This window comes from Schistocerca gregaria, chromosome X, assembly GCF_023897955.1.
Source record: "Schistocerca gregaria isolate iqSchGreg1 chromosome X, iqSchGreg1.2, whole genome shotgun sequence".
NCBI classification, from domain to species: Eukaryota; Metazoa; Arthropoda; class Insecta; order Orthoptera; family Acrididae; genus Schistocerca; species Schistocerca gregaria.
In genome coordinates, this window is record NC_064931.1 from 209,852,229 (window position 1) to 209,877,619 (window position 25,391).

At 37.6% G+C, this 25,391-nt stretch overlaps 1 protein-coding gene across 2 annotated transcripts in view; it reads left to right on the plus strand.

The window, feature by feature from the left end:
* LOC126297780 (histone-lysine N-methyltransferase trithorax-like) overlaps positions 1 to 25,391 on the plus strand; it is a 221,568-nt gene that overhangs the window by 69,050 nt on the left and 127,127 nt on the right. For both annotated transcript variants that reach the window (XM_049988962.1, XM_049988961.1), the window contains 2 exons: positions 3,043 to 3,294; positions 15,133 to 15,220. In XM_049988962.1, the coding sequence (XP_049844919.1) occupies positions 3,043 to 3,294; positions 15,133 to 15,220 (340 nt within the window). The remainder of the gene's footprint in view (positions 1 to 3,042; positions 3,295 to 15,132; positions 15,221 to 25,391) is intronic.

Below are 25,391 nucleotides of genomic sequence, written 5' to 3' on the forward strand. Positions count from 1 at the left end.
TGACACTGACACATGCAAGGTACACCACTGCCTTGTACAATATTACTCCATTATTTGATTATTTTCCTTTTCCCCCAATCTGCTTCACTTTTTTTAAATTAGTAGAATGGCTCCAGTGATTTCATGATAATTGCTGTGCACTGATGCCACTGACAGCCAAATAAACCCTTTATTGTAAATGGCACATTTAATAAATGTTCTGAATGTGTCAACAAAATTTGTTTGGGAATATTGTTTCTCTCGAACATTTATCAGTACTTTTTGAATGTTTTTTCATGCTCCAAGAAGACAGTGATTGTGTCGTAATGACACTGTGACACTTTGGTACTGTACATATAATTGTGATTGAAAGCAGTGGGACAGTGAGGACAGATCAATGATCACAGGTAAACAAACACAATAAATTTCAGAGTTTATACCAAGAACTGAGAACAGCAAAATCCTTACACACCCCATCCACCCAAAAAGTTGAGACACTGAGTTTATTTCTGGTGTATAAATGTCAATGCTGTAAATACGGTAGCATCTTGCACTAACAACTGTAAACAACAGATGTGCATTTGACCAGTCAGTTGTGAGCAGGCAATGTTAAGTGGTGGGAAAGTTGTAACTGGCACTCACTGTTCTCTTCTTTAATTTAAGATATTACACTACACACCAGTTCATTCCTTTTCCCTACTTGCTTTCCTTGATGTCATATTGAATTTGACAGGGCAGTTTCAATCTGATCATCCATCCATTGTTTGAAGGGTGCCATAAACTCCAGTATGTGAAATCAAGACATTTGTATGTGGCCGCCAGGGTAACCTTAAGTTCTGTTCAAAAAAACTGCGTAGCTCCCGGCAACATAAATTTTCCATAGAATTCTGCAGAAGTTGAAGACTGTTATCCAAACCCAAGGTGAAGCATTTTATCCTGGAAAACTCATAGTCCCCATAGGAATGACTCTGACCTAATTAATTGTGTGATGGAAAACTGAAATTAACGCAATAGTAGAGTGTTGTTAGACATGATTACTTTAGGTTCACTTTGTTGTTTACGATAATTATAACTTGCCCAGTGCATTGAAAAGTACGAGAAAACTTTTTCATTATGGAGGATACAGTATTTTTGACCAATCCTGTCATCCTGTTTGGAAGTGTTGGTGGTTTTTACCATGTTGTTCTAGACAAATGTTGGGATGATTAGAAGCAACAGCCATTACTGGTGTCTTTCCCTTTCATTCCTCGTTATCAACATTTATGGAATTAATTTAATTTAATTTAATTTTTGTAAGTTATATTTATTGGTGCCTGTGCTAATTATTATTATTATTATTATTATTATTATTATTATTATTATTATTATTATTATTATTATTAATGTTGTTGTTGTTGTTGTTGTTGTTGTTGTTGTTGTTGTCGTTTTCGTTCCAGAATTTCACTGTTCAACATTTCATTATGCTCCGATTTCTTGTTTTAACATGTTCTGGATATATTAGTACTTGTTCAGTGACCATGTGTCATTGATGGGTACCGGCAGTTGTCCAAAAATAAAATAAATAAAAAAATTAATTCATCACCTTGAATTTGTCATCACTCGCAAGGATTTTTAAGGTTAAGTAGAGTAGAATTAGCACAACTCCAGCACTGTTCTGAAATACTTGTGGTACATAACATTTCGAGAGATTTTGTATTGAAGGGACTAACAAAAGACAATTCCATTGTAATATGGATAATTAGTAAAATATACTCTGGAAATGATGTGGTCGTACTAGAATGATACCTTTGTTCTATCAGGCTCCTAAGTATGTTACTGGAGCATTATCAAGTGTCAAAAATAAAAAATAAAGTTTTAGGGGAGCTAATGGAAGGATTTTCTTTATTGAACTAATTTGTGGAAAATTGAACCTGTGTAGTTTTTAAAATGGAACTTATTGGATGAATCTGCCTACTTTTTAAAATGGAACTTTTTGGATGAAAGTTTGTAATCAGAAGGATAAATTTGTTGTTGTTTCGTGGGGAGGGTCATAAAATAGTTGTAGCACTCTTGTAATATATTTTGTTTATAGGACATAATACCAAGATGTGAATTGGCTTTCAGTAGTAGATACACGGGCATTTTTTCCTCATGCCAGTGGAACATGAAGGCTAGGAACTTAATAATAGTATGAAGTGCAGGTTCTCATTTATTCTACTGTGCCTTGCAGAGTATGGATGTGGATCCAGAAAATCTAATTCTCATGTGTTACATTATATGAGAAGTATTATTAAAAATATCTGTGAAGCATATGACTTTTCATATAGAAAACAGTACAACAAAAACAATGTTGCTATGAGCATGATTATTTTATTCAGATAATGTGAATATTAAATTGTTGTAATAATGGAAATGCCTGGATGGAATGTAAACAGTTACCTTTAAGGTGAAGTGCCGAATGTTCAGTAGGCCCTTGAAAAATAACAGCAGCTTAGACTATTAAACATTTCTTCATATTCAGTTTGGAAATAACTAAAGTTTGAGAGATCAACTCACCATTACACTCACATTTGTCATTCAACACTTTATCATGAATGTGAGTGAATGTCTGTTCTCCCAATGACTGAGAATGCTAAATCTTTAACTCTTAAAGCTTCTGTGTTTTTCTATATATCTTTGTAGTTGCTAACCTACTGCAGGCAACACATGTTACTATCACTTCTAGAAAAATGTCTTAAACTTTATTCATAATGTTCACATGTCTCTTGTCACTCCCTGGCCAAATGACTGTATCTGTATTGTCAGCTGATACTGCAACTCTGCTTACAACATCTGGAATGAAGTTTGCAAATTCCATTTTGCACACAATTTATTCTTCAGGTACACTAAGCAGTGATTTTAAGTGTGATCACTGTGCCATCTCCAATCAGACTTTGTGCTTTTGTCACTGTTACAGCCCCATTTATGATAAAGTTCAACTTCAGGTATTCTTTAACTGTCCGTATTCAATTTTATTAGCTTAAGAAATTTTGATATCTTGTATTATGAAACCATCTAATTTTACATTTACTCATTGATTCTTAGATGCAGCTGGTGATACGAATCGCAAAGTGATCACACGCAAGCGAAAGAGAAGGAAGTATTTGCTGAGGAGAAAGAAGTCGGAAACAACGAATGATAAGATTAGCAGTGAGAAATCTGCTCCCGAACAACGTCAACGAGTTGATCTGAAAGGTCCTCGTGTGAAACATGTTTGCCGAAGTGCTTCTATTGTTCTGGGGCAACCTCAGGCAACATTTCCAACAATTAAGACTAGTGGTCAATCAAAGAAGCGAGGTAAGTGTTTGTTCTAAGCCGTATTGTTTGGCTGTTTATACTGTTATAAGTCCGCAGCTCGTGGTCTCGCAGTAGCGTTCTCACTTCCCGTGGCCCGCATCTCATGGTCGTGCGGTAGCGTTCTCACTTCCCGCGCCCGGGTTCCCGGGTTCGATTCCCGGCGGGGTCAGGGATTTGGCTGGGTGTTGTGTGTTGTCCTTAGGTTAGTCAGGTTTAAGTAGTTCTAAGTTCTAGGGGACTGATGACCATAGATGTTAAGTCCCATAGTGCTCAGAGCCATTTGAACCATTTTTTTTGCTCAGAGCCATCACTTCCCTTGCACGGGGTCCCGGGTTCGATTCCTGGCAGGGTCATGGATTTTCACCTGCCTTGAGATGACTGGGTATTGTGTCATCTTCATCATCATTATCGTTCATCCCCATTACGGTCGGAGGAAGGCAATGGCAAACCACCTTCACTAGGAGCTGGCCTAGTACGGCGGTGCAGGTCTCCCAATTCGTTCCCCTAAGCTCTGTCAAGGAGTATGGGACGTCATCATCATCACTGTTATAATTAGTTAAAACAACACACACACACACACACACACACACACACACACACACACACACACACACACACACACACAGAGGGTGATTATAATTAAACTTGAACTTTCAAAATGCTGTAGAGATAACACAACTGGTCAGAATGACTTAAAATTTCAATGGAATATTATCGCAGAAGAGGGAAAAGGTATGTCAGAAGGAAAATACTTACATAACGTAGCAATAGATGGCACTGTAAAAAGTAATAATAGTTGACTACAGGTGACAAATAAATGTACAATAATGCCTAAGGTGTACGTTTGATGTTAAACAAACTGTACTACTCAGTGTGCATGGGTGTCCAGTTGTGAAACTGTTAGTTACGTAAGTTCATCCATCATGCCAAGGTCGTATCACATCGGGAGGGAAAAAGCTGTTTTTAATTGTCCTGAGGCCAAAAGCTGCATAGAAATCATCAGTCATAATCAAACCAGATTATTAATTTCCATGTGACTGGCACAAAATGTGTTCAGTATGCTGTTCACAGTTTTCTGCAACAAGTTGAAATTGAGAAACAGCGTGTTCCACAAGTGATAGTGATGTTTCTGTGGTCATGTTCAGAATGTGTTGTGCAATGCGTGCCTTCAATGCAGTTAAGTTTGGAATTGGAACACTGAACACATCATCTTTCAGATAGCCGCACAGCCAGAGGTCACACGGATTAAGATAAGGTGATCGGGATGGCCAGGCTGTAGGGAAATGGCGGCTGATAATTCTATCATTTCCGAAATGGTTCTTCAGCAGCTGCTTAACTGTATTTGCAATGTGCGGAGGTGCGCCATCTTGCATAAAAATGATTCCGTCCACACTGTTGGAGAGCTGGAATGACGTAGTTGTGCAAAAGATACTTGTAGCGCTTACCAGTGACAGTACAGGTAACAGAACCGGAAGCACCTGTCTCTTCGAAAAAATATGGCCCTATGATAAGTGATGCCATAAACCTGCACCACACAGTGACCTTTTCGGGATGAAGTGGTATTGGTTGCTTTGTGCGTGGATTTTCCATTGCCCATATTCGACAATTCAGTGTAAATACATATAGTGCCAGATGGAAGTGGGCTTTGTCTGTCTACAAAATCTTCCACGGCCAATCATTGTCCACTTCCATGCGAGCAAGAAATTCTAAAGCAAAGGTCTCTCTTGCTGGCAGGTGAACAGGAAGCAACTCGTGCACATGGGTAATTTTGAATGGATAGCAAAGAAGGATGTTTCGTAGCATTTTACGCATCATGCTCACGGGTGTGTCCAGTGTTCGTGCAATTCTCCGTGCACTACACGTTTGCACACCACCATTTGTCTCTTCCTGCCTTGCTGCGGCCATTGCTTCCACTTACGTCGAATCATTTTGTTTCCTCCCTCTACCAGGTTGCATACCAAAAGAACCCATCTTTTCGAATTTCCGAATCATTTTCTCCAGACCCATGGCAGTCATTGGACCAATGCCTTTTTTCAAACCCTTCAGTGTCCGGAACTTCTGCAGAGCAGTGAGTGCACAATCATCATTCGTGTAATACAGCATTGAGACGGTCATAGCGAATGTTGTAGATGCGAAAGGAGGAAAAGCTGTATACCCGGCATGTTCATACAATGCTTTCCCCCTTCTCCGATAATATTCCGTTGCAATTTGACGTCATTCTGACCAGCGCTGTTATTTCTACAGTGTTTTGAAAGTTTAACTTTAATTATAATCACTGTGCGTGTGTGTGTGCGCGCGCGCGTGTGTGTGTGTGTGTGTGTGTGTGTGTGTGTGTGTGTGTGTGTGTGTGTGTGTCAAATTAAACTGAACTGAGGTAATTGTAATTATTCCCCCGTGCTGAAATACAGAATTATGAGGGACAGTTTATTACAGGCATTGTTATTGAATCCTGCCTGTGTCACATCTCATTGCAATTAAGAAGTTAGAAACAACAAAAATCTTTGCCATTTCCCCATTTTTGATTAATTCTGTAAGTTCACTGTGGGTGAAATTTGGATACGCAGAGGCCTTCTGGTCTTATAAGGGAAGCCTGTTCCCACTCACTCTCATCAGTGTCTAGCTACCTATACGAAGTTTGCTACACATCTCTTGTTCAGAATTGTTTTGCTCCTTTGAGATAATTCATGGTGCCATAGTGTATTTGTAGTGGATTAACAGTTGACACAGGAATGACATGTACCACATTTCTTCTTCATGGGGACCATGGAAATGACAGAGGGCTCTCTGATTGACGTTGTTGGTGTCTCACAGCATATTTTCCACATCCTTACGAATTGAAGCTGTCACTTCACTGAGTACACCCTTATGACTGTTGACTAATGGGTGGATGTGTCACAATGTTGATGCATTGCTGATCTGAACTACTTACCTCATTTCTAGATTTGAAGTCGTTAAAATCTGATACAGGATGAAGAAAATTCGTTGGTCATACTTTTTTTAAAAAAAATATCAGACCGGGGCCTATTGGCAATTAGATAATAATTTCTTTGTCAGTGATGCCTGTACTAATAGTGTTAAGTAATTCTTTGTTAGTGGGACTGAGAGCACTATGGCAAGATACTATACTTGGATTTAAGAGGATGACGATTAAAATTACTGTCTGTCGGTCTGCCTTTAGGTAGCCAGCCATGTGTTGTTGAGGTAATAGTATGTATTTATAGATGTCATTTAAAGTAGCTATTGATGTGAGCTTGGAGATAACTGAGGAAGAGCATGGCGCACATTTCGTCACATGGGGCTCTAGGTTGCGTATTGAGGATTTTGTACTATGGCCGCTTCTTGAGACAGGAAGTGAGAGAGCGAGTCCATTTAGTTCAAACTTGGTGAAGAAGACAAATATGATGTCTTTGTGCGGAAGTTGACTTTAGCAGGAAACTTAAGAGAGGCAAATTATTCTGTAGTTCCTTGGGGAGGTGCATGCTCACAAGCCCAATTGGGTGGGTGGCATGGTAGAAGCCATTGATGGAGAATCTTTGGAGTCCACCATTGAAAGAAGGGCAAGTTTTTCAATGGTTGGACAAGTGGTCACTTCTAAACAGTCAGAAGACGTATATGATTTTCACTCAAAAAGATGAGCAAGACACTTATGACTTTTACTGAAAAACTTGGGCATCTGCTTTTGTGATGCTGGGTCCAAAATCCTCCGATGTCACTTTCATGGTGGCAACACACAGTACAGTGCACAGGTAAACTATCTGTGAATAGCAAAACCTTGGTACAATTATTCCTTTGTTTGCTCCCACACACAGTAGAATTCTTTGTGGTCTTCCATCATTGTTTGTGCTTTTTAAGTCATGAAGAATTTATGCACTTTTCACCAGCATTCCCATTCATAAAGAGTCTTGTAAGACCAGCCCAAATAACATAGTCTTTTGTTGTCCCCCACCCACCTGGCTGCTGTGGAACAGATCCATTGCCACAATATTGCTGACAAATCCTGCAAGTAAGATCAAATTGATGCTCTTTGATCCACAGCATTTCTGTGAATACTATTTTGTTTAATGTGCTTGCTTACTCATTTGAGGACGTTGCCAAGCAACAGAAATCAGGTGACTGTCTTTTATTCATTTGTTTCAACTAGCCAGACAGTATCAGTCTCAGGTGGTGACTATAATAGAGGGTGAAAGGGGGGAGGGGGCAGGGGATAGGTGCAATACCACATTCCCTGAAGTCAATCAAGGCAGATTCCAGAATAATTCCTTTGAAAAGGTCACACAAATAATTTCCTTTCCTGTCATTTCTGAACCTTTACCCTATCTCTAATGAGCTCATTGTCAACAGAACATTGAAACGTAATAATCCTTCCTGTCATTATCACTGTCACTGCCCCAGTGGTTGTCTAGTTTGGCTGTTCTCATTCAGATACTCTTGGAATTAAGTTGTGCCTGTTAATGAATGATCCAGACTTGCGCTTGGCTACTTGTGATGGTTATGATCATTACCAGCATGTAGATTGTGTTCGTGAGGTGGAGTAACTTCTTACTGTCTACTAGAGATTTACAAATTAACTGATCTACCTTATTGTCAATAACTGTCAGATAACATTGTTTATAGTGGCTAATAACTGCTCAGAACACCAATTGCACAAATTTGTATGAGTAGACTTGCCAGTCAAAAGCTGTGAGCTTCCACACCTGCAACATAAATCCAAGGATAACATCATCAATACATTTTATTAGAACCATAAATTTAGATGGTTATCTTAACTCATTGATAGTTATTGTCATAATATAGCCCCAACATAATCTCCACCGTGGTGTTAAACAGTGACCCAGTGGTCCATGTCCAGGGGTTCAGGCAGCCTTTCATCAGATATAAATAGTGGGACTTATGCAAGTGTCTTAATGTTTCACCAGAAAATGAGATGTGTTAGAATGCCACTGTTATGTGATTTGTTATGAAGCTGGAAATCTGAGAGCTTTTCATCAACTGTCATTTTTTCCTGTCTGTCGGAATACTGTTACGCTATTTCCATACATGTTTCATAAAATTGTTAAGCACTATTACCATGTTTCCCTTTCACCCATTGTGTTCAAAGTACTGATGATTTAAACACCTAAACTCTCTGTTACATAACCAACGAGAACATAAATTAATAAATGTGAACAGTTATAACTTCTAGTAACAAGAATTCCTAGATTACAGCATTGTATTTTGTGAGTTTCTCATCAGTTAATTACTCACCAAAATCTGAAATCAAATCTTTATTTAATGCTCATATGAAATTATGCTTTGCACAAAGTGTTTAACCTCTGTTGAGTTAAATAACAGGTTTACTAAACATTTTGCTTCAGTATCTGGGTGTATACGCCCCAGAACAAGTGTGTAATCTGCGAAAAACCTGGAATTTCTTTTAGAATTCTGGGAATTTTTATTGTTATAGTTTTCAGTAAAATGTTCGTAATTTTGACCACTAAGAACTCTAACAAAGATTTTACTGTAGACTAGTACTGCAGGATAATGTTGCAGCAATAAAACATAACTGAGAGAATAACACCGAAATAAAACTTCAGTTACCAAGAATATGTGCCATATAGTGCAACAAAACACAGTGCACTCGCAAACTTATGCCAATAGCAAAATGTGTCAAAGGCTTTAGGACAAAGACTGTACAATATTTGCATTTCTAATGGGTCATGGGAAAATATTCCAAATGGTGGTTTGAGAAGCGCTACTTTAAAATTAAATTTCCTTTTATGCAAGATGAACTATCATACATATGGGAATATGTGATGAATTTTTTAAATCTTATTCAGAACTTAATGCTTTGAAGACCAGCCACCTAGAAAAATTTTGGGCCTTAAAGAGCAGCCGTTAACGCCTTTCTTTTAAATTTTATTGGCACATTTGTGTTTGATATATCATAAAGGGTTAGACATGCTAAAAAGACCAATATTGTGTGTGAAAGGTTAGCTCTTCTTGTAGCTATACTGTACGTATATTAATTTAAACCATTAACTTTTCCAATTTGTGTTTCAAGCAACTTAACGTCAATGTTTCTATTGTCTGACTATATCATATGTTTTATGCTCTGAATATCTGCTGTCATTGGTTGGTGAGATCACGTGACGTGAGTTATGATTGACTGACAAATGCGCATCCCAATCTCAATTCCAGTGCTTCGGAAGTTAGCATGCTGTATATGGTGAAATTTGTATTTATACTTTCATAATACGAAAATATGCAGTGTACCTGTTGCCACGCGTGAAAGGTCTTTCCAAAACATTGTTTTTTTCTAGGTTCCGTTCCCTAATGTGCTAGAATGTTCTACACCAATGTATAAAACTTTTACCATTCAAAGGATTGATAAGTTTTACAGCTCCGAGGGAAAGTATATTGTCACTTAACACGGAAAAATGTATTTTCAGCCTGAAAAAATGTGTTTTTAACCAGAAAATTTGTGAATGTTCTTTTTCTTCTCCAAGTATATGCCCTGAATATGGTTCTTCTATCTGTGGAGTACAAAAATGTAATACCTCAGCAAGGCATAAAATTTCTCTCTTTATAACACTTGTGGTCACTTAGTGTAAAAGTCTAAAACCCAAACATGCTATTATTGAGTACTGAATGTCATTATCTGACTTGCTTATCAAATCAGTGACATGGGGCTTGCAGTAGGGAGATAATAAAGAAAAACAATGTGAATTTCCATTTGTCTAGTATCTGTATAGTATGCCTATTTTTAGTTCTTTTTCATGTCCTAGTTGTTATATATTAATCCATAATGGCTGTGTTTTATCACTGATCAAAACCAGTTCATGACCCCATCAGAGCTTAAATTGATAGGCTGTTTAAATGGGCAAAATATATTACAGCCTTTGTGCAGGTTCTAGAGTTTTACAGTATTGTGGAATAAATTAATTTTTTCAGCCTTTCAAAGATGAAATATGAAGAATGTTGTATGCAGTCGAAATCACCTATTTATTCTGAAGTCCTACATGTGTGTTGTTTATTACTTTATTTCTGGGACATTCGTTCGAATAATGCCGATATTTTGTCAGAAATTGTGGAAACATTTAAAAAAACAGTAAATGGCTTAGAAAGTTGTGTAAACTGTGGTTCAAACAATGATTGTTGCAGTAATTAAATTACAGAATACCATCCAACTAAGGCTAAAGAGAATATGTACAGTAATGGCATTAAGTGACAAACAAAAGACTATGAAGTTTTTGGATAATTGAAGGGGGGCGAAAATGCTTAAACTTAAACTGTGTAAAAAGCCAGTTTTGTTTCATAAAATATGAACACGAATTGTATAAATGGAAGAAAGATTTCCATGAAGTCCGGATACACCCCAAATTAAACTTATGAAAGTGTGAAAGAAGAAACTATTCGAAAGGTATAGAACTGCTCGTGAGAGTCAGTGCACTGCTACCGAGGGAAATCTATGAGATTGGGTGCTCTCAATTACAAATGGAGATGAACATAACTGATTTTTAGGTGTCTTCAACCTGGTTAAACAGATTTGCGAAATTAAATTATACGGAAAATGAAGTCACAAATTTATGGAGTTTTCCCCAAATAAACAAATAGAGGAGATGTAATTAACATGTATTACTATATGGAAATTTGTAGCTGACTTGAAGACAAATCATCCTTTTTATCCCCTAAAAAAGCTATGTATAAAGTCAATCAGTCAGGTTTTGTGCAAGGACTGCATGAAAACTGCACTGTATCATTTCAAACTTAGGTGGGGGGGGGGGGGGGGGCTGAAAGAGACAGTCGCTTAAGCAGTTGAAGAATGCTATGACACATTTGTATTGAATAATTCTGGTGATACATATCAGTCGATTACCGTTTTCTGTAGCTTTAGCTTTATACCTGTATTCAGGAACATAAGGCAAATTAGGACCACAAATTTTAAAAGATGACTACCGTGCGACTGCTACGGTCGCAGGTTCGAATCCTGCCTCGGGCATGGATGTGTGTGATGTCATTAGGTTAGTTAGGTTTAAGTAGTTCTAAGTTCTAGGGGACTGATGACCACAGCAGTTGAGTCCCATAGTGCTCAGAGCCATTTAAAAGATGACTGTTTACTTGCAAAACTCTTGTCATCTATGTAGCAAAATCTGGAAAAAATGGGAGAGAATAGTTTTTAGTGTCACATCTGAAAAATTTTGTTACCATTTACTGATAATTATTCATTGCTTTTGTTGAACACTTGGCCTGTACATAACGACACTTCTGTCTTTAGGATGATGACGCAAATCCTGTTAATTAAATTAGGATTCCACCTGGAATTAATAGTGAGTTTCATCCTCTCGATGATAAAAAAATTAAAATTAAAAATTAAAAAAAAGTTTTCCACAGTGTAGAGCATTTTTCAGAATATTAGCGAACAATATAATTTTTGATAGCTCTTTCTCATTTCAGGTTTATCAGCAGAACAATATTGTTAAACTTAGTCATTTTTGCGTTGTCGCCTTATATAAATTTGATAAAGTATGCCTGGTACATAGCACAATATGCAGAATGGCAGCCACGACCATTTCTTACTCCATTTCAGTTCTGTATAAATAAAAATACAAATTACGGTGTTGTACTTTAATTTGTTAATTTTTCATTTAACAGGTGTGCCTGGTGTCAGGAAAATGTTTATTTTCGTCACCCAATAGACGCTTCGCATTTTTTGTGACAATTACAGGGAATAAACAAGAAAATGTTTCATTGTTAGCTAAATATACATTACTCAAAAATTTTATTAGGAACTGAGATGCAGGAATTGTTACAAAATATTTAATATCAACAAATTAAAGTCCCAATTGATGATGGAATTCGTCTGTAATGTAACATTGTACACAACCGTGATTTACTTTCCACTGCTAGTCACTTGTATAATAGTTAACATTTGCAACACTTTCAATATGAATTTGCAAGTTATTCTAAAAATTAATGATTTGAGACACTGTTGGTTGCCAACCCATTGGTTTTTAACACATTGGATCCTAATGGGTCGGCAACCCAGTTAATACCCGTATCCTGAGGAAATTTATTTTAATTTACAATTTCTTAAGAAATTTACTAATCCACTTACCTCTTTAGGCAGTATATCAGCTTAACCTTTCATCCTTGCTCTTTATAAATATGCACATGTTTAGCAAAAATAAATTATACAGGGATTTGTAAATATCACTCTAAAGATACAGTTTTTCAGCATTTTTATTTTTCCTTGAAGTTGACAAAATTTTCATAAGTTGTAGGGAATGGTAGGCTATTGATTTAAAATCACTTGTCAGCAGGAAATACTAAATGCTTCAGTTATTAGTAATGTGTGTATTGTGACATGTTTTTTTTTCTCATTTTTACAAATTAGAGAACTTCACTTGGGTATAAAATTTTTCAAAACACTCGGGTATGAAATCTTCCAAAACACTTGGGAACACAGAAGCCTGTGTTACATGGCCTACAGTAGTACCTTGTCTCTTTCCTCACTACAATGTCTGGCTTTATTACCTCAACATATCCACTCCTATTCTTCCTCACAGTTCCAACTCCCAATTTATTTCTGTCCCATAGTTCTTGAAGGACTGCAGGACTTGTATAAAATCTGTCCATGTAAACCACATGTCCTTTCCACAAGTAAGAGGAACATAGCCTCAGCAGCAGGGATTTGACAGAATTGTCAACATTTCCTTTTCCTCCAGTATAAACTTCAGCATTGCACATGTAGCCTGCTTGAGCATCACTTACAACATACAGTTTTATCCCATATTTCCCTGGTTTGCCTTTCGTATAAACATGGAATCCATTGTTGCCTCGAAAAGGACACATCATTTCATCCACAGTCAGATGTCGTGACGGATAAGACTTTTCTGCACCTTTCTGTGAAAAAGTCCCAAACAGGTCTTATTTTATGCAGAGGGTCATAGTCTGGTTCTGTTGAGATATCCATAGTGAATTATTGTTCACATGCATCATCCTGAATATGGCAAAAAATCTGTTTCATGACATTAGCTGAGAAGCAAATGATTAAGCAAGCACAGGGTCTTCAGACCAATAATTCCTAAGTTCAGGTTTCTTTACAACACACACGTGCAAAACAATTGCAAAAAGTAGTTATACTTCATGTATCCTCACTGCTCTCCATTTCTTTCATAAAGGTTTTGGTTTGATTCTGTTCTGATGGCGAAGTTCAGAAATAGTATCAGTAGCATATGTATTCATCCCTGACTTTACTTTTAGAAACCTGCTGTGATCAAAAAATTGCAACAAACAGTCTAGTTCTGTTGATAATGTATCGACAGGACCGTGAATTTTTTCAAACAGAGCTAATTCAGGGAGTGCATCAAAATGACACCATTCATTATGAAGGGCAGGCTGTTAAACTGAATGACAAACCTGACTTATAGAAACTTGTGCATTAGTTTCATCATACTCACTCCCATCGTTTCTGTCAGCAGCACAAATTTCGCTCTCCAGCTCACGTGAGTCATTGTAGTCTTCTGAAGAATCGCCGATGTCATCCAAAGAATCGTCAAGTTCTGATCCATTGTTCTAGAGTACTTCAGTCTCTAAGTTTGGCAAGTGATGTCTGTTAGTCATATTTAGTATTTGTGTGTTTTTACACATGGGAAGGATGCACACAATACCACAACACATCAGCGGACATAGAACAAAACAAGCTCAACAATATTCCAAGTGCGCGCATAGTTCACATAACGCTGGTGCCATTCACAAGAGACTGCCGCACACTAGCCATCAACAATGCACTTACGACAAGCCTAACAATTAGTCCCACCACTTACAAACATAAAACACACATTTAAATCACTAATAAATAAGTATGAAGTGAAGAACATGTGACATACGTCCGTTGGATTTTCATGGTTAAAACGTAGTGAGCGTATCTAGTATGTCCATTGGCTCCGTTGTCTTAAGCATCTAAAATTTGCTGTGCAGTATTACGTTCTTTTGTCATGACTTCGTCTACTTATCTGCTGACATGCGTGCTAGCCAGAATAGGATGTAGAAATTGCTGTTATAAGCAGTTCTTCGTGTGACAAAAATAAGTAACTTTATCAGTTTTAAATATACTTGCAGTGTGCTTTAACAACTGAAATTTTGACAGTGCAGTTTTTTCGGTGTATTCTTCTTGTGTGAAAAATTTCAGGGTAGGTTTCAATATGTTGGATTTGAACATTACCTTGTTAGTTTGATTAGTTGTTTGTGAAAACAAATACCTACAAAATATGTGTGTTGGCATTTTTAATGTAACTCTAATTGCTTTTCCTTGTGTAACAATAATTTTTTGCCTAAATAAGGATTTACTGTCGCACATTATTGTGTAGCACACAAGTAAGGAAAATGTTTGAAATACGTTAAGATGTCATGTAATATTCATTATGTATATTCATTGCAAATGGGATTTCCAGGCCTTGTACCATAGTTAATATTGAAAGTTGCAAGATTAGCTGATTCCTTGTATTCAGAGATGTGCTTACATTTTTCCATCAGTTAACATTTTACAATTGGTTGAGGGTGTACCTTTACAGAATTAGATATAGCTGGCAACACTTACATTTCAGGCCTCTGTGCGATGCGATGTTACATGACAGTGATCATTCTATAATGTGTATTGGTAGTCCACAGATTACTCATTGGAAAGTCCATATGTAAGGCACAGATTTTCATTAATGTATGAAAAGAAGCACTGTATAGATATGCCTGCTGTTTGTTTACACCCATTTGTTAGGCAGGAAATAATGATTTATGACTCTACTGCTTTACTTTGTGTACAGCATTTTGTTTTCTTTGATTTTACTGAGTCACTTCTTTCAGATGCAGCTAAAGGATTGGGCGTTCCACCACATCATCCTGAGCTACCTGCAACTGAAGATGATGGGAGAAAGTCAAACGAAATACAGAAGTAAGTAAACAAACATTTATTTAGCTTTGAAAGTGACTAGGATTTTGTCCATTGCCTCTCATCAAAGGGAATCGGTGATGTAGCATTATTAAGTCTAATCTGTTACAGGTTTGAGCAATGTGTACATGTTGTTGTTGTTGTTGTCTTCAGTCCTGAGACTGGTTTGATGCAGCTCTCCATGCTACTCTATCCTGTGCAAGCTGCTTCATCTCCCAGTACCTACTGCAACCTACATCCTTCTGAATCTGCTTAGTGTACTGATCTCTCGGTCTCCCTCTACGATTTTTACCCTCCACGCTGCCCTCCAATGCTAAATTTGTGATCCCTTGATGCCTCAAAACATGTCCTACCAACCGATCCCTTCTTCTAGTCAAGTTGTGCCACAAACTTCTCTTCTCCCCAATCCTATTCAATACCTCCTCATTAGTTACGTGATCTATCCACCTTATCTTCAGTATTCTTCTGTAGCACCACATTTCGAAAGCTTCCATTCTCTTCTTGTCCAAACTAGTTATCGTCCATGTTTCACTTCCATACATGGCTACATTCCAAACAAATACTTTCAGAAACGACTTCCTGATACATAAATCTATATTTGATGTTAACAAATTTCTCTTCTTCAGAAACGCTTTCCTTGCCATTGCCAGTCTACATTTTATATCCTCTCTACTTCGACCATCATCAGTTATTTTACTTCCTAAATAGCAAAACTCCTTTACTACTTTAAGTGTCTCATTTCCTAATCTAATTCCCTCAGCATCACCCGATTTAATTTGACTACATTCCATTATCCTCGTTTTGCTTTTGTTAATGTTCATCTTATATCCTCCTTTCAAGACACTGTCCATTCCGTTCAACTGCTCTTCCAAGTCCTTTGCCGTCTCTGACAGAATTACAATGTCATCGGCGAACCTCAAAGTTTTTACTTCGTCTCCATGAATTTTAATACCTACTCCAAATTTTTCTTTTGTTTCCTTTACTGCTTGCTCAATATACAGATTGAATAACATTGGGGAGAGGCTACAACCCTGTCTCACTCCTTTCCCAACCACTGCTTCCCTTTCATGCCCCTCGACTCTTATTACTGCCATCTGGTTTCTGTACAAATTATAAATAGCCTTTCGCTCCCTGTATTTTACCCCTGCCACCTTTAGAATTTGAAAAAGAGTATTCCAGTCAACATTGTCAAAAGCTTTCTCTAAGTCTACAAATGCTAGAAACGTAGGTTTGCCTTTTCTTAATCTTTCTTCTAAGATAAGTCGTAAGGTCAGTATTGCCTCACGTGTTCCAACATTTCGACGGAATCCAAACTGATCCTCCCCGAGGTCTGCATCTACCAGTTTTTCCATTCGTCTGTAAAGAATTCGCGTTAGTATTTTGCAGCCGTGGCTTATTAAACTGATAGTTCGGTAATTTTCACATCTGTCAGCACGTGCTTTCTTTGGGATTGGAATTATTATATTCTTCTTGAAGTCTGAGGGTATTTCGCCTGTCTCATACGTCTTGCTCACCAGCTGGTAGAGTTTTGTCATGACTGGCTCTCCCAAGGCCGTCAGTAGTTCTAATGGAATGTTGTCTACTCCGGGGGCCTTGTTTCGACTCAGGTCTTTCAGTGCTCTGTCAAACTCTTCACGCAGTATTGTATCTCCCATTTCGTCTTCATCTACATCCTCTTCTATTTCCATAATATTGTCCTCAAGTACATCGCCCTTGTATAAACCTTCTATATACTCCTTCCACCTTTCTGCCTTCCCTTCTTTGCTTAGAACTGGGCTGCCATCTGAGCTCTTGATATTCATACACGTGGTTCTCTTCTCTCCAAAGGTCTCTTTAATTTTCCTGTAGGCAGTATCTATCTTACCCCTAGTGAGATAAGCTTCTACATCCTTACATTTGTCCTCTAGCCATCCCTGTTTAGCCATTTTGCACTTCCTGTCGATCTCATTTTTGAGACGTTTGTATTCCTTTTTGCCTGCTTCATTTACTGCATTTTTATATTTTCTCCTTTCATCAATTAAATTCAATATTTCTTCTGTTACCCAAGGATTTCTAGCAGCCCTCGTCTTTGTACCTACTTTATCCTCTGCTGCCTTCACTACTACATCCCTCAGAGCTACCCATTCTTCTTCTACTGTATTTCTTTCCCCTATTCCTGTCAATTGTTCCCTTATGCTCTCTCTGAAACTCTGTACAACCTCTGGTTCTTTCAGTTTATCCAGGTCCCATCTCTTTAATTTCTCACATTTTTGCAGTTTCTTCAGTTTTAATCTACAGGTCATAACCAATAGATTGTGGTCAGAGTCCACATCTGCCCCTGGAAATGTCTTACAACTTAAAACCTGGTTCCTAAATCTCTGTCTTACCATTATATAATCTATCTGATACCTTTTAGTATCTCCAGGGTTCTTCCACGTATACAACCTTCTTTCATGATTCTTAAACCAAGTGTTAGCTATGATTAAGTTGTGCTCTGTGCAAAATTCTACTAGGCGGCTTCCTCTTTCATTTCTTAGCCCCAATCCATATTCACCTACTATGTTTCCTTCTCTCCCTTTTCCTACCCTCGAATTCCAGTCACCCATTACTATTAAATTTTCGTCTCCCTTCACTATCTGAATAATTTCTTTTATTTCATCATACATTTCTTCAATTTCTTCATCATCTGCAGAGCTAGTTGGCATATAAACTTGTACTACTGTAGTAGGTGTGGGCTTCGTATCTATCTTGGCCACAATAATGCGTTCACTATGCTGTTTGTAGTAGCTTACCCGCATTCCTATTTTCCTATTCATAATTAAACCTACTCCTGCATTACCCCTATTTGATTTTGTGTTTATAACCCTGTAGTCACCTGACCAGAAGTCTTGTTCCTCCTGCCACCGGACTTCACTAATTCCCACTATATCTAACTTTAACCTATCCATTTCCCTTTTTAAATTTTCTAACCTACCTGCCCGATTAAGGGATCTGACATTCCACGCTCCGATCCGTAGAACGCCAGTTTTCTTTCTCCTGATAACGACATCCTCCTGAGTAGTCCCCGCCCGGAGATCCGAATGGGGGACTATTTTACCTCCGGAATATTTTACCCAAGAGGATGCCATCATCATTTAATCATACAGTAAAGCTGCATGTCCTCGGGAAAAATTACGGCTGTAGTTTCCCCTTGCTTTCAGCCGTTCGCAGTACCAGCACAGCAAGGCCGTTTTGGTTAATGTTGCAAGGCCAGATCAGTCAATCATCCAGACTGTTGCTCCTGCAACTACTGAAAAGGCTGCTGCCCCTCTTCAGGAACCACACGTTTGTCTGGCCTCTCAACAGATACCCCTCCGTTGTGGTTGCACCTACGGTACGGCCATCTGTATCGCTGAGGCACGCAAGCCTCCCCACCAACGGCAAGGTCCATGGTTCATGGGGGGGGATGTGTACATAAGTGGCTCTAATGTTGAACTTCACTTGATATTTTGTTAAAATCATTTACAAACTTGAAATGGGTATTTGAATACTCTATCTATGACTTTGATTGTAAATTAATGCATCAAACAGTTGCATTTGAAATTTTTAATTCACTTTTCATGATCATCACCTTTCATTGGTTCATCAATTTCACACACAAAAGAATTTCTCATTGAGGTCCAGATGCTAAAGCTAGGTACCCACATGAGGTTTTCATTCTGTGAGTGTTTGCAATTAATATATGTCGTGTAAACAGTGCCATTAGTAGCTTATTGGCATGTTGGAGTGTGAAGCAAGATCTCAGATAGCCGTGCTCTGCAAGTTTAGACCTCTTGTGTAGACGGCAACCTCCATCTCTAGAGAGTTGCTCACTGTAGCTCTTGCACAAGAAAAACTATACCAGCATTGTTGGGAGGGCTGAGAGTACTCAGAGTGTTGAGTGGCCATTTTGTGTCCCAGATTTGTGCCGTATTTTGCAGTTTGAGCACTACCACATATTGCTATTTTGCCATATTTGTGCACCCACAAAACTGCGTATTTTGAGCCATAATACGCGAAACAAAGAAATTGCCAGTTATACTTCCTAAAAAAGCAGCACAAGCAGTTAGGCTATTTTGAAAGTTGTAGACTTAAACAGTGCTGCGCAGCAAATAATATAAAATCATCATGGACATATTATGCAGACTTAACAAAAAAATGAAGAAATTGTCCCTGAAGAAACTCGAATGTGTGTTAATATGAAAATATGAACAAATGACTAATGCTCTACTTACCTCACCACATCAACACTGCAACGATCCTTTTTATAAACACGTGCTGGCATTGTCGGAACAGTTGAGACTACTGTTGCGATGAGTATGCTCCGTGGGTGAATGTCGGCAATGTCGCTAAAAAAGTAATGAAAAGTGCTGCCAGAAAATGGACTCTGGATGGGGACTGAGATAAGAAGCAAGTTTTTTGGCTGAAATGGTTAGTTTTTAACACCTTCACATAGAAGTTTACCAGAAATCTACAATTAGAGGAATCTGCCAAATTTGTTTTATAACATATACTAATTAAGATAGAGAAACAAGTGAAGTCCTATTTGAAAGTAATAATTTTGGAACTTGAAAAATTGCCATTTTATTTCAAGTAATCCAGCTTGTATTTTTAATTTTATATGATGTGGTATCTATTGGTTATATTGGCTGTTGAAAAACATACCTTAAGGAATTTAAAAGTGAGTCCTTGAGTCAGTACAAGTAGAAACAATCACGGAAACGTATGTCTGGAAGCGCTTCATTTATCAGATAGCCACCATATTTGGCTTTTGAACTTGTCTAATTATCAAGATGATATTACTTTAATTGCAGATGCTAGAAATATTAGTGTTACAAGCAGACTGTTTTTAACATTAATGAATTTACTAATAGTAGTATCTAGTTTGGGAATTTTGGGTTCAATTGTAAATAGTATTCTCGTAAAATTTTGATATTGCTGTGGATTTTCCATCAGAAGCTTTACAATGATATTCTTACTTGCTCCAAAATCATCCTTCTGCCAGATCTGCTTTTAATTAGTTTTTTATGTGGCACTCAAAAAATTTAAAAATCGATTCTAATTTCCTAACGCGGTTCATTTGTACTCCTGTGAACTGTCAGTTTACAAACACTAACTTCACACGCAAGTGCCTTATTCGATCATATAGCTTCAGTAAACTTATTATCACTGGAGATTAACAGTCCCTGAATGTATATTATTTCACACGCACAAGCTTCTTTGGTGATCATCGCGTAGACAGATCACCAGTAAGTCTTCACAGCAGCAATAGCTACAGTTCCACTTACTTTTCTAAATATTCCTATACTATCACAGAAGCAATCGCTTACTGTTCATTAAACTATCACAGATGCTTGGCATGCTGTCATTTAACTTATCACAGTAGCTGAGGTATACTGTCCTTCGCACTTCAATTTTTTTTTCAACACCCAAATACTTCATACAGAATTTTCATTTAATTTGAAACACTTTTCTTAAAAGTACCTCTTTAGGTCTACATGGGGAAATAATCCTTTTATTCTTCCAGAATCCGGATATTCTAATAAATACGCACCAGGATTCGGTATATCAGCTATTATATATGGACCTGTATAAATTAGATTCCATTTTCTGATGGTCTTCTTCAACCTTGATGAATTGAAGTGTCTTCTTAAAAGAATTTTCTGTCCGATATTGAAAGTCTGAATCCGTTTGATGTTTCTATCATGGATTTCCTTTCACTGTCTTGCTTTCTCCGTAATGTTAATGAGAGCATTGCGAATTTTTTCTTCACATGACATTTTGGTGTCCAACATCAGTTCATTCGGGGTAAAGTTAGTAGAACTATGTGGTAAATTATTATAAATCTGCTCAAACTTGGTCAAATAGTTTATCCAGGTAGTTTGTTTATCATGACAGAACGTTCTCGTGAATCTGTTTAGTTCTCGGAAAACCCGTTTAATTAAATTCCCTTGTGGATGGTAGTAAGATGTAAATATCTGTTTTATTCCTAGTTGTGATACTAATTTTCTCCATAAATATCCAGTAAATATCTTCGCATTGTCAGAGATTATAGATTTTGGAATCCCTGCATGAGGACTGTAGTCATTTACAAACTTTACTGTGGCAGCTCTTGCAGTTGCTGATTTTATAGGATATAGGTTAACATATTTTGTAAACACATCACAGAATCCAATAATGTACTTAACACCACCTCTGGCACTAGGAAGTGGTCTACAAATATCACATGATATAAGTGATCTTGGTGCTTCAGGTATTATTGAGTGAAGCCCAGTTTTATTTCCCTTGTTGTCCGGCTTAACCTTTTGACAGAGAGCACATTTCTGTATGACTTTGTGCACTTTTCGCCTTATGTTTGGGAAGTAATAATAATATTTAATGTTATTAGCACGCTTTACAACACCAACATGACCCCAGGTCAAATGTGTAAACCAAATTAATCGATCTTCATATTCTTCGGTTATGCAGACACACCACTTTATATTCTGAGCCTTCCCAGATTTAAAAAATAAAATATTATTCACAAGCCGGTAGTATTCCAAATTGACCGTAGGATTTTGTTGATTGAATTGTCTTATTATAGCATTCCATAGCCGATCCTTCTTCTGAAGCTGAGCCATTGTCTTACATAAATGAATATAATATAACTTGTAATCATTTTCTTGAAGAAGCAGCACGGGAAATTCTGCCTTATTATGTACATCCATTTCAGGTGTTATTCCTTCTGGAGATCTTGACAATGCGTCAGCTATAATATTTTATTATCCGGCTACATGAATAATTTGAAAATGCTATTCTTGCAGCGCCAGCGTCCACCATGACAAGCGAGGATGCAGCAACTTACAAGTTTGTAAAAAGGCTAGTGATTGGTGGTCACAATAAACGGTTATCCTTGAGTCATATACATAATAATTAAACCTTTTCAAAGACCAAATAACTGCTAAAGCTTCCAATTCCGTAGTGGTATATGCTCTTTCACAGGTGGATAAAACTCTGCTAGCAAATGCAGTTGGACAAAAGGTTTTTACACCATCGTTGTATACCATATTTACTCAAATCTAAACCGCACTTTTTTTCCGGTTTTTGTAATCCAAAAAACTGCCTGCGGCTTAGAATCGAGTGCAAAGTAAGCGGAAGTTCTGAAAAATGTTGTTAGGTGTCGCCACAACTAACTTCTGCCATCAAATACACGTAGCGCAACACAGGTATGCTTTGCAAGCACAAAGATAAATACTGGTGCCAAAACCCCTGCGTCAGTAAATAAATTGAAAGAAAAGGTAGAAGAACGTAAACATTATGCCATGTATTCTTTTGTGTTTGCTGCTATCACATTTAAATCCTGTCTGTCTAATAAACTCTGTCTCACACAACAGCAAACGCGGAAGAATATACATATCATGTCATGTTTATATTCGTATTATTCTTATGTTAAATAGTGATACAGTCAGAAATGAAACATAGCAACTGACTAGATTCTTAAATATAAGATGACTCTAATTTCCGTGCAGAATGTAATGTACTAAAGAGGCATCTGCAAAGATTTTCAAACGGAGAAAATTTTTCCCTAAACTCTTGTTCAGAACATCTTCTATCATACATAGTCTATTATTTGGTTCTTGTTGATCATTATCAAAGAAAGCAGCAGTGTAAGTAACAACAAATAGCAGTATCATGCCATTGTTTCGCTTATGAGACAATTCCTCTCCTTCTTTTTATTGTAAGGTAGCGCGCACAAAAGCAAGCCATGCTGCGAGCGGCGACAGGTCGTTAACACTCATTATCAGAATGCGACAAACAATGCATGACGCAGTACAATAATGCATTTTCAGCTTAGAGTGAAGTAAACCCCTATAACAAAGAGAACGACACTTATCAGATAAAAGCAAAATAAACAATCGATTCAAACCAGATGAAGCACGCGAAAAAGGAAGCACCTGACACAGCAATGGCTACTTGCTAAAGCTTAACTGTCAAGCTTACGACTCGAACCAAACTACTGTAGCTGTATCTTCATCCATTCGATCTCAATTGTGTTACACGTTGCAATGGATCAACTTTGTTTCGATTTGGAGGGGCGGTCTAAAACTTTTCTCTCACATTGAATTTCGAGTCTCAAATTTCAGGAGCGGCTTAGATTCGGGAAAAATTTTTGTCCCCAGTTTCGAGTTTCATTTTTCAGGTGCAGCTTAGATTCGAGTGCGGCTTAGATTCGAGTAAATATGGTAACTAATTTGAAATAAACAAGATCCTAATCCCACATCTGATGAAGCAGTGGCTAAACAGAATCAGACATTCATATCAGGGTGGTATAATAATAGAGCATTTATCAGTTAATCCTTAATTTAACAAAAAGCCTTTTCACAATCATTAGACCATTGCCATGGTACATCTTTCCTCAGGAGCCAGTTTAGTGCTTCAGAGTTCATTGCTTGAGTTTTAATAAATTGACGGAAAAATGAAGCCAAGCCTATAAAGCCTTTCAGTTGTCTTCTGTTTGTTGGAGTTGGAAAATTTTTTATCGCACTAATCTTCACTTCTGTTGGAAGAATGCCTTTTGCATTAATCATATGTCCTAAGAATTTAATTCTCTGTAGAGAAAATTGGGATTTTTTTTTAGATTTGCAGTTATACCAGTTTGTTTGAACACAGCAAAAATCCTCATAATAAGTTGTACATGTTCCTCCCAAGTTTTAGACTCAATTAATAAATCGTCCACAAAAATTGTTATTCGACTACGTAGTTCTGGTTTAAGGGCATAGTCCAACGCAGAAATGAAAATTCCAGAGCTGATATTGAGACCAAACGGAACGACCTTGAACTGATAGCTTCTCCCTCCATATGTAAAGGCAGTATATTTTCTTGAGTCCTTGTCTAACTGGACTTGCCAGAACGAACTTCTCAAATCAATACTGATTAAATAGGATACATCTTGAAATTTCTGTATTAACTCATTGATGTTTTCCGGACGTGTGCGCACAGGTACTATAATTTTGTTAATTTCCCTTGCATCTAATACCAATCGAACTTTTCCTCCTGGCTTTGGTACAACAAGCAACGGAGAACAATATGGGCTGTTCGACGGTTCAATAAGATTCCAGTTTTTTGTATCTCCTCCTGAAGTGGTTGTTTTAACCGCCAGGGAATGGGGTAGTGTGTGCGGCAAAATGTCTTGTGGGGCTTAATCTGTAATGTACAAACATATCCTCAAATAATTCCGGGCTTCTCATCGAAAACTGACTCATATTCTGTTAATATATTGAATAATTGTTCGCTCTGACTATCCATTAGGCTATCTGACTCAGCAATCTTCTGTTCGACTGTTTGTCTGAAATCCTCTACTTAAATTTACTTGATCGGTAGTCGGAACATATTATTATTTTCAGCACAAATCAACTGCACAGCAGCAGCACGGAAATATCGCTCATACACTGCCTCCTTTCTCAGTAAGATCAGTGTAACAAATTGATCTTAGATTTTAAAATGCACCTTTCCTTCTACCAAGTCCAACTTGCAATTGCAGGCTTGCAAAGTTCCAATGCCAAGAATACAATCTACTAACAACTTTTCCACTACAAGGAGTGTGCATTGTTTAGCTACATTTCCCAATTTTATCTCTATAAGCGTTTGTATCTTGACATTCCGGGATTTTGCTCCCACTGCACCTATAACTCGGCAATTTTGTACTGGTAGAACAGGGATTTTCTTAATTTTACTAATTCTGCTAAACAAAGTTCTGGATACTACGTCTGTAGATGAAGCTGTGTCCAGTACAACATTGGTTAAAATTCCTCTCACTTCTGTGATGATCTCGGACACAGGAACCCTTAAATCTTCGGCTACACAGGCCTCTTAAGTCTCTCGTAGATTTATCTGTCATTAATTCGCCCTCATTATATCTCAACATTGTCACGGAATTAATTTCATTTAAAACAGATTTGCCCCTTTTGTAATTCCCTGTACTTTACCTCCTGATTCAAGGGATGGCGCTGCAAGCAACGCGGGATAGAAACTACATCTATGGAAGTAGAGGGTACCACTTCACTACATGCCATATCGCTGTTGCTATGACGTATTCCAGTCAATCAGAAGCTGTCCTTTGCATATAAAAGTGGGAGCCTCGCTAGTCCACGACAGTCAGTTTTAGCCCTGATGACGACCATGGAGGTAGTGGTCGAAA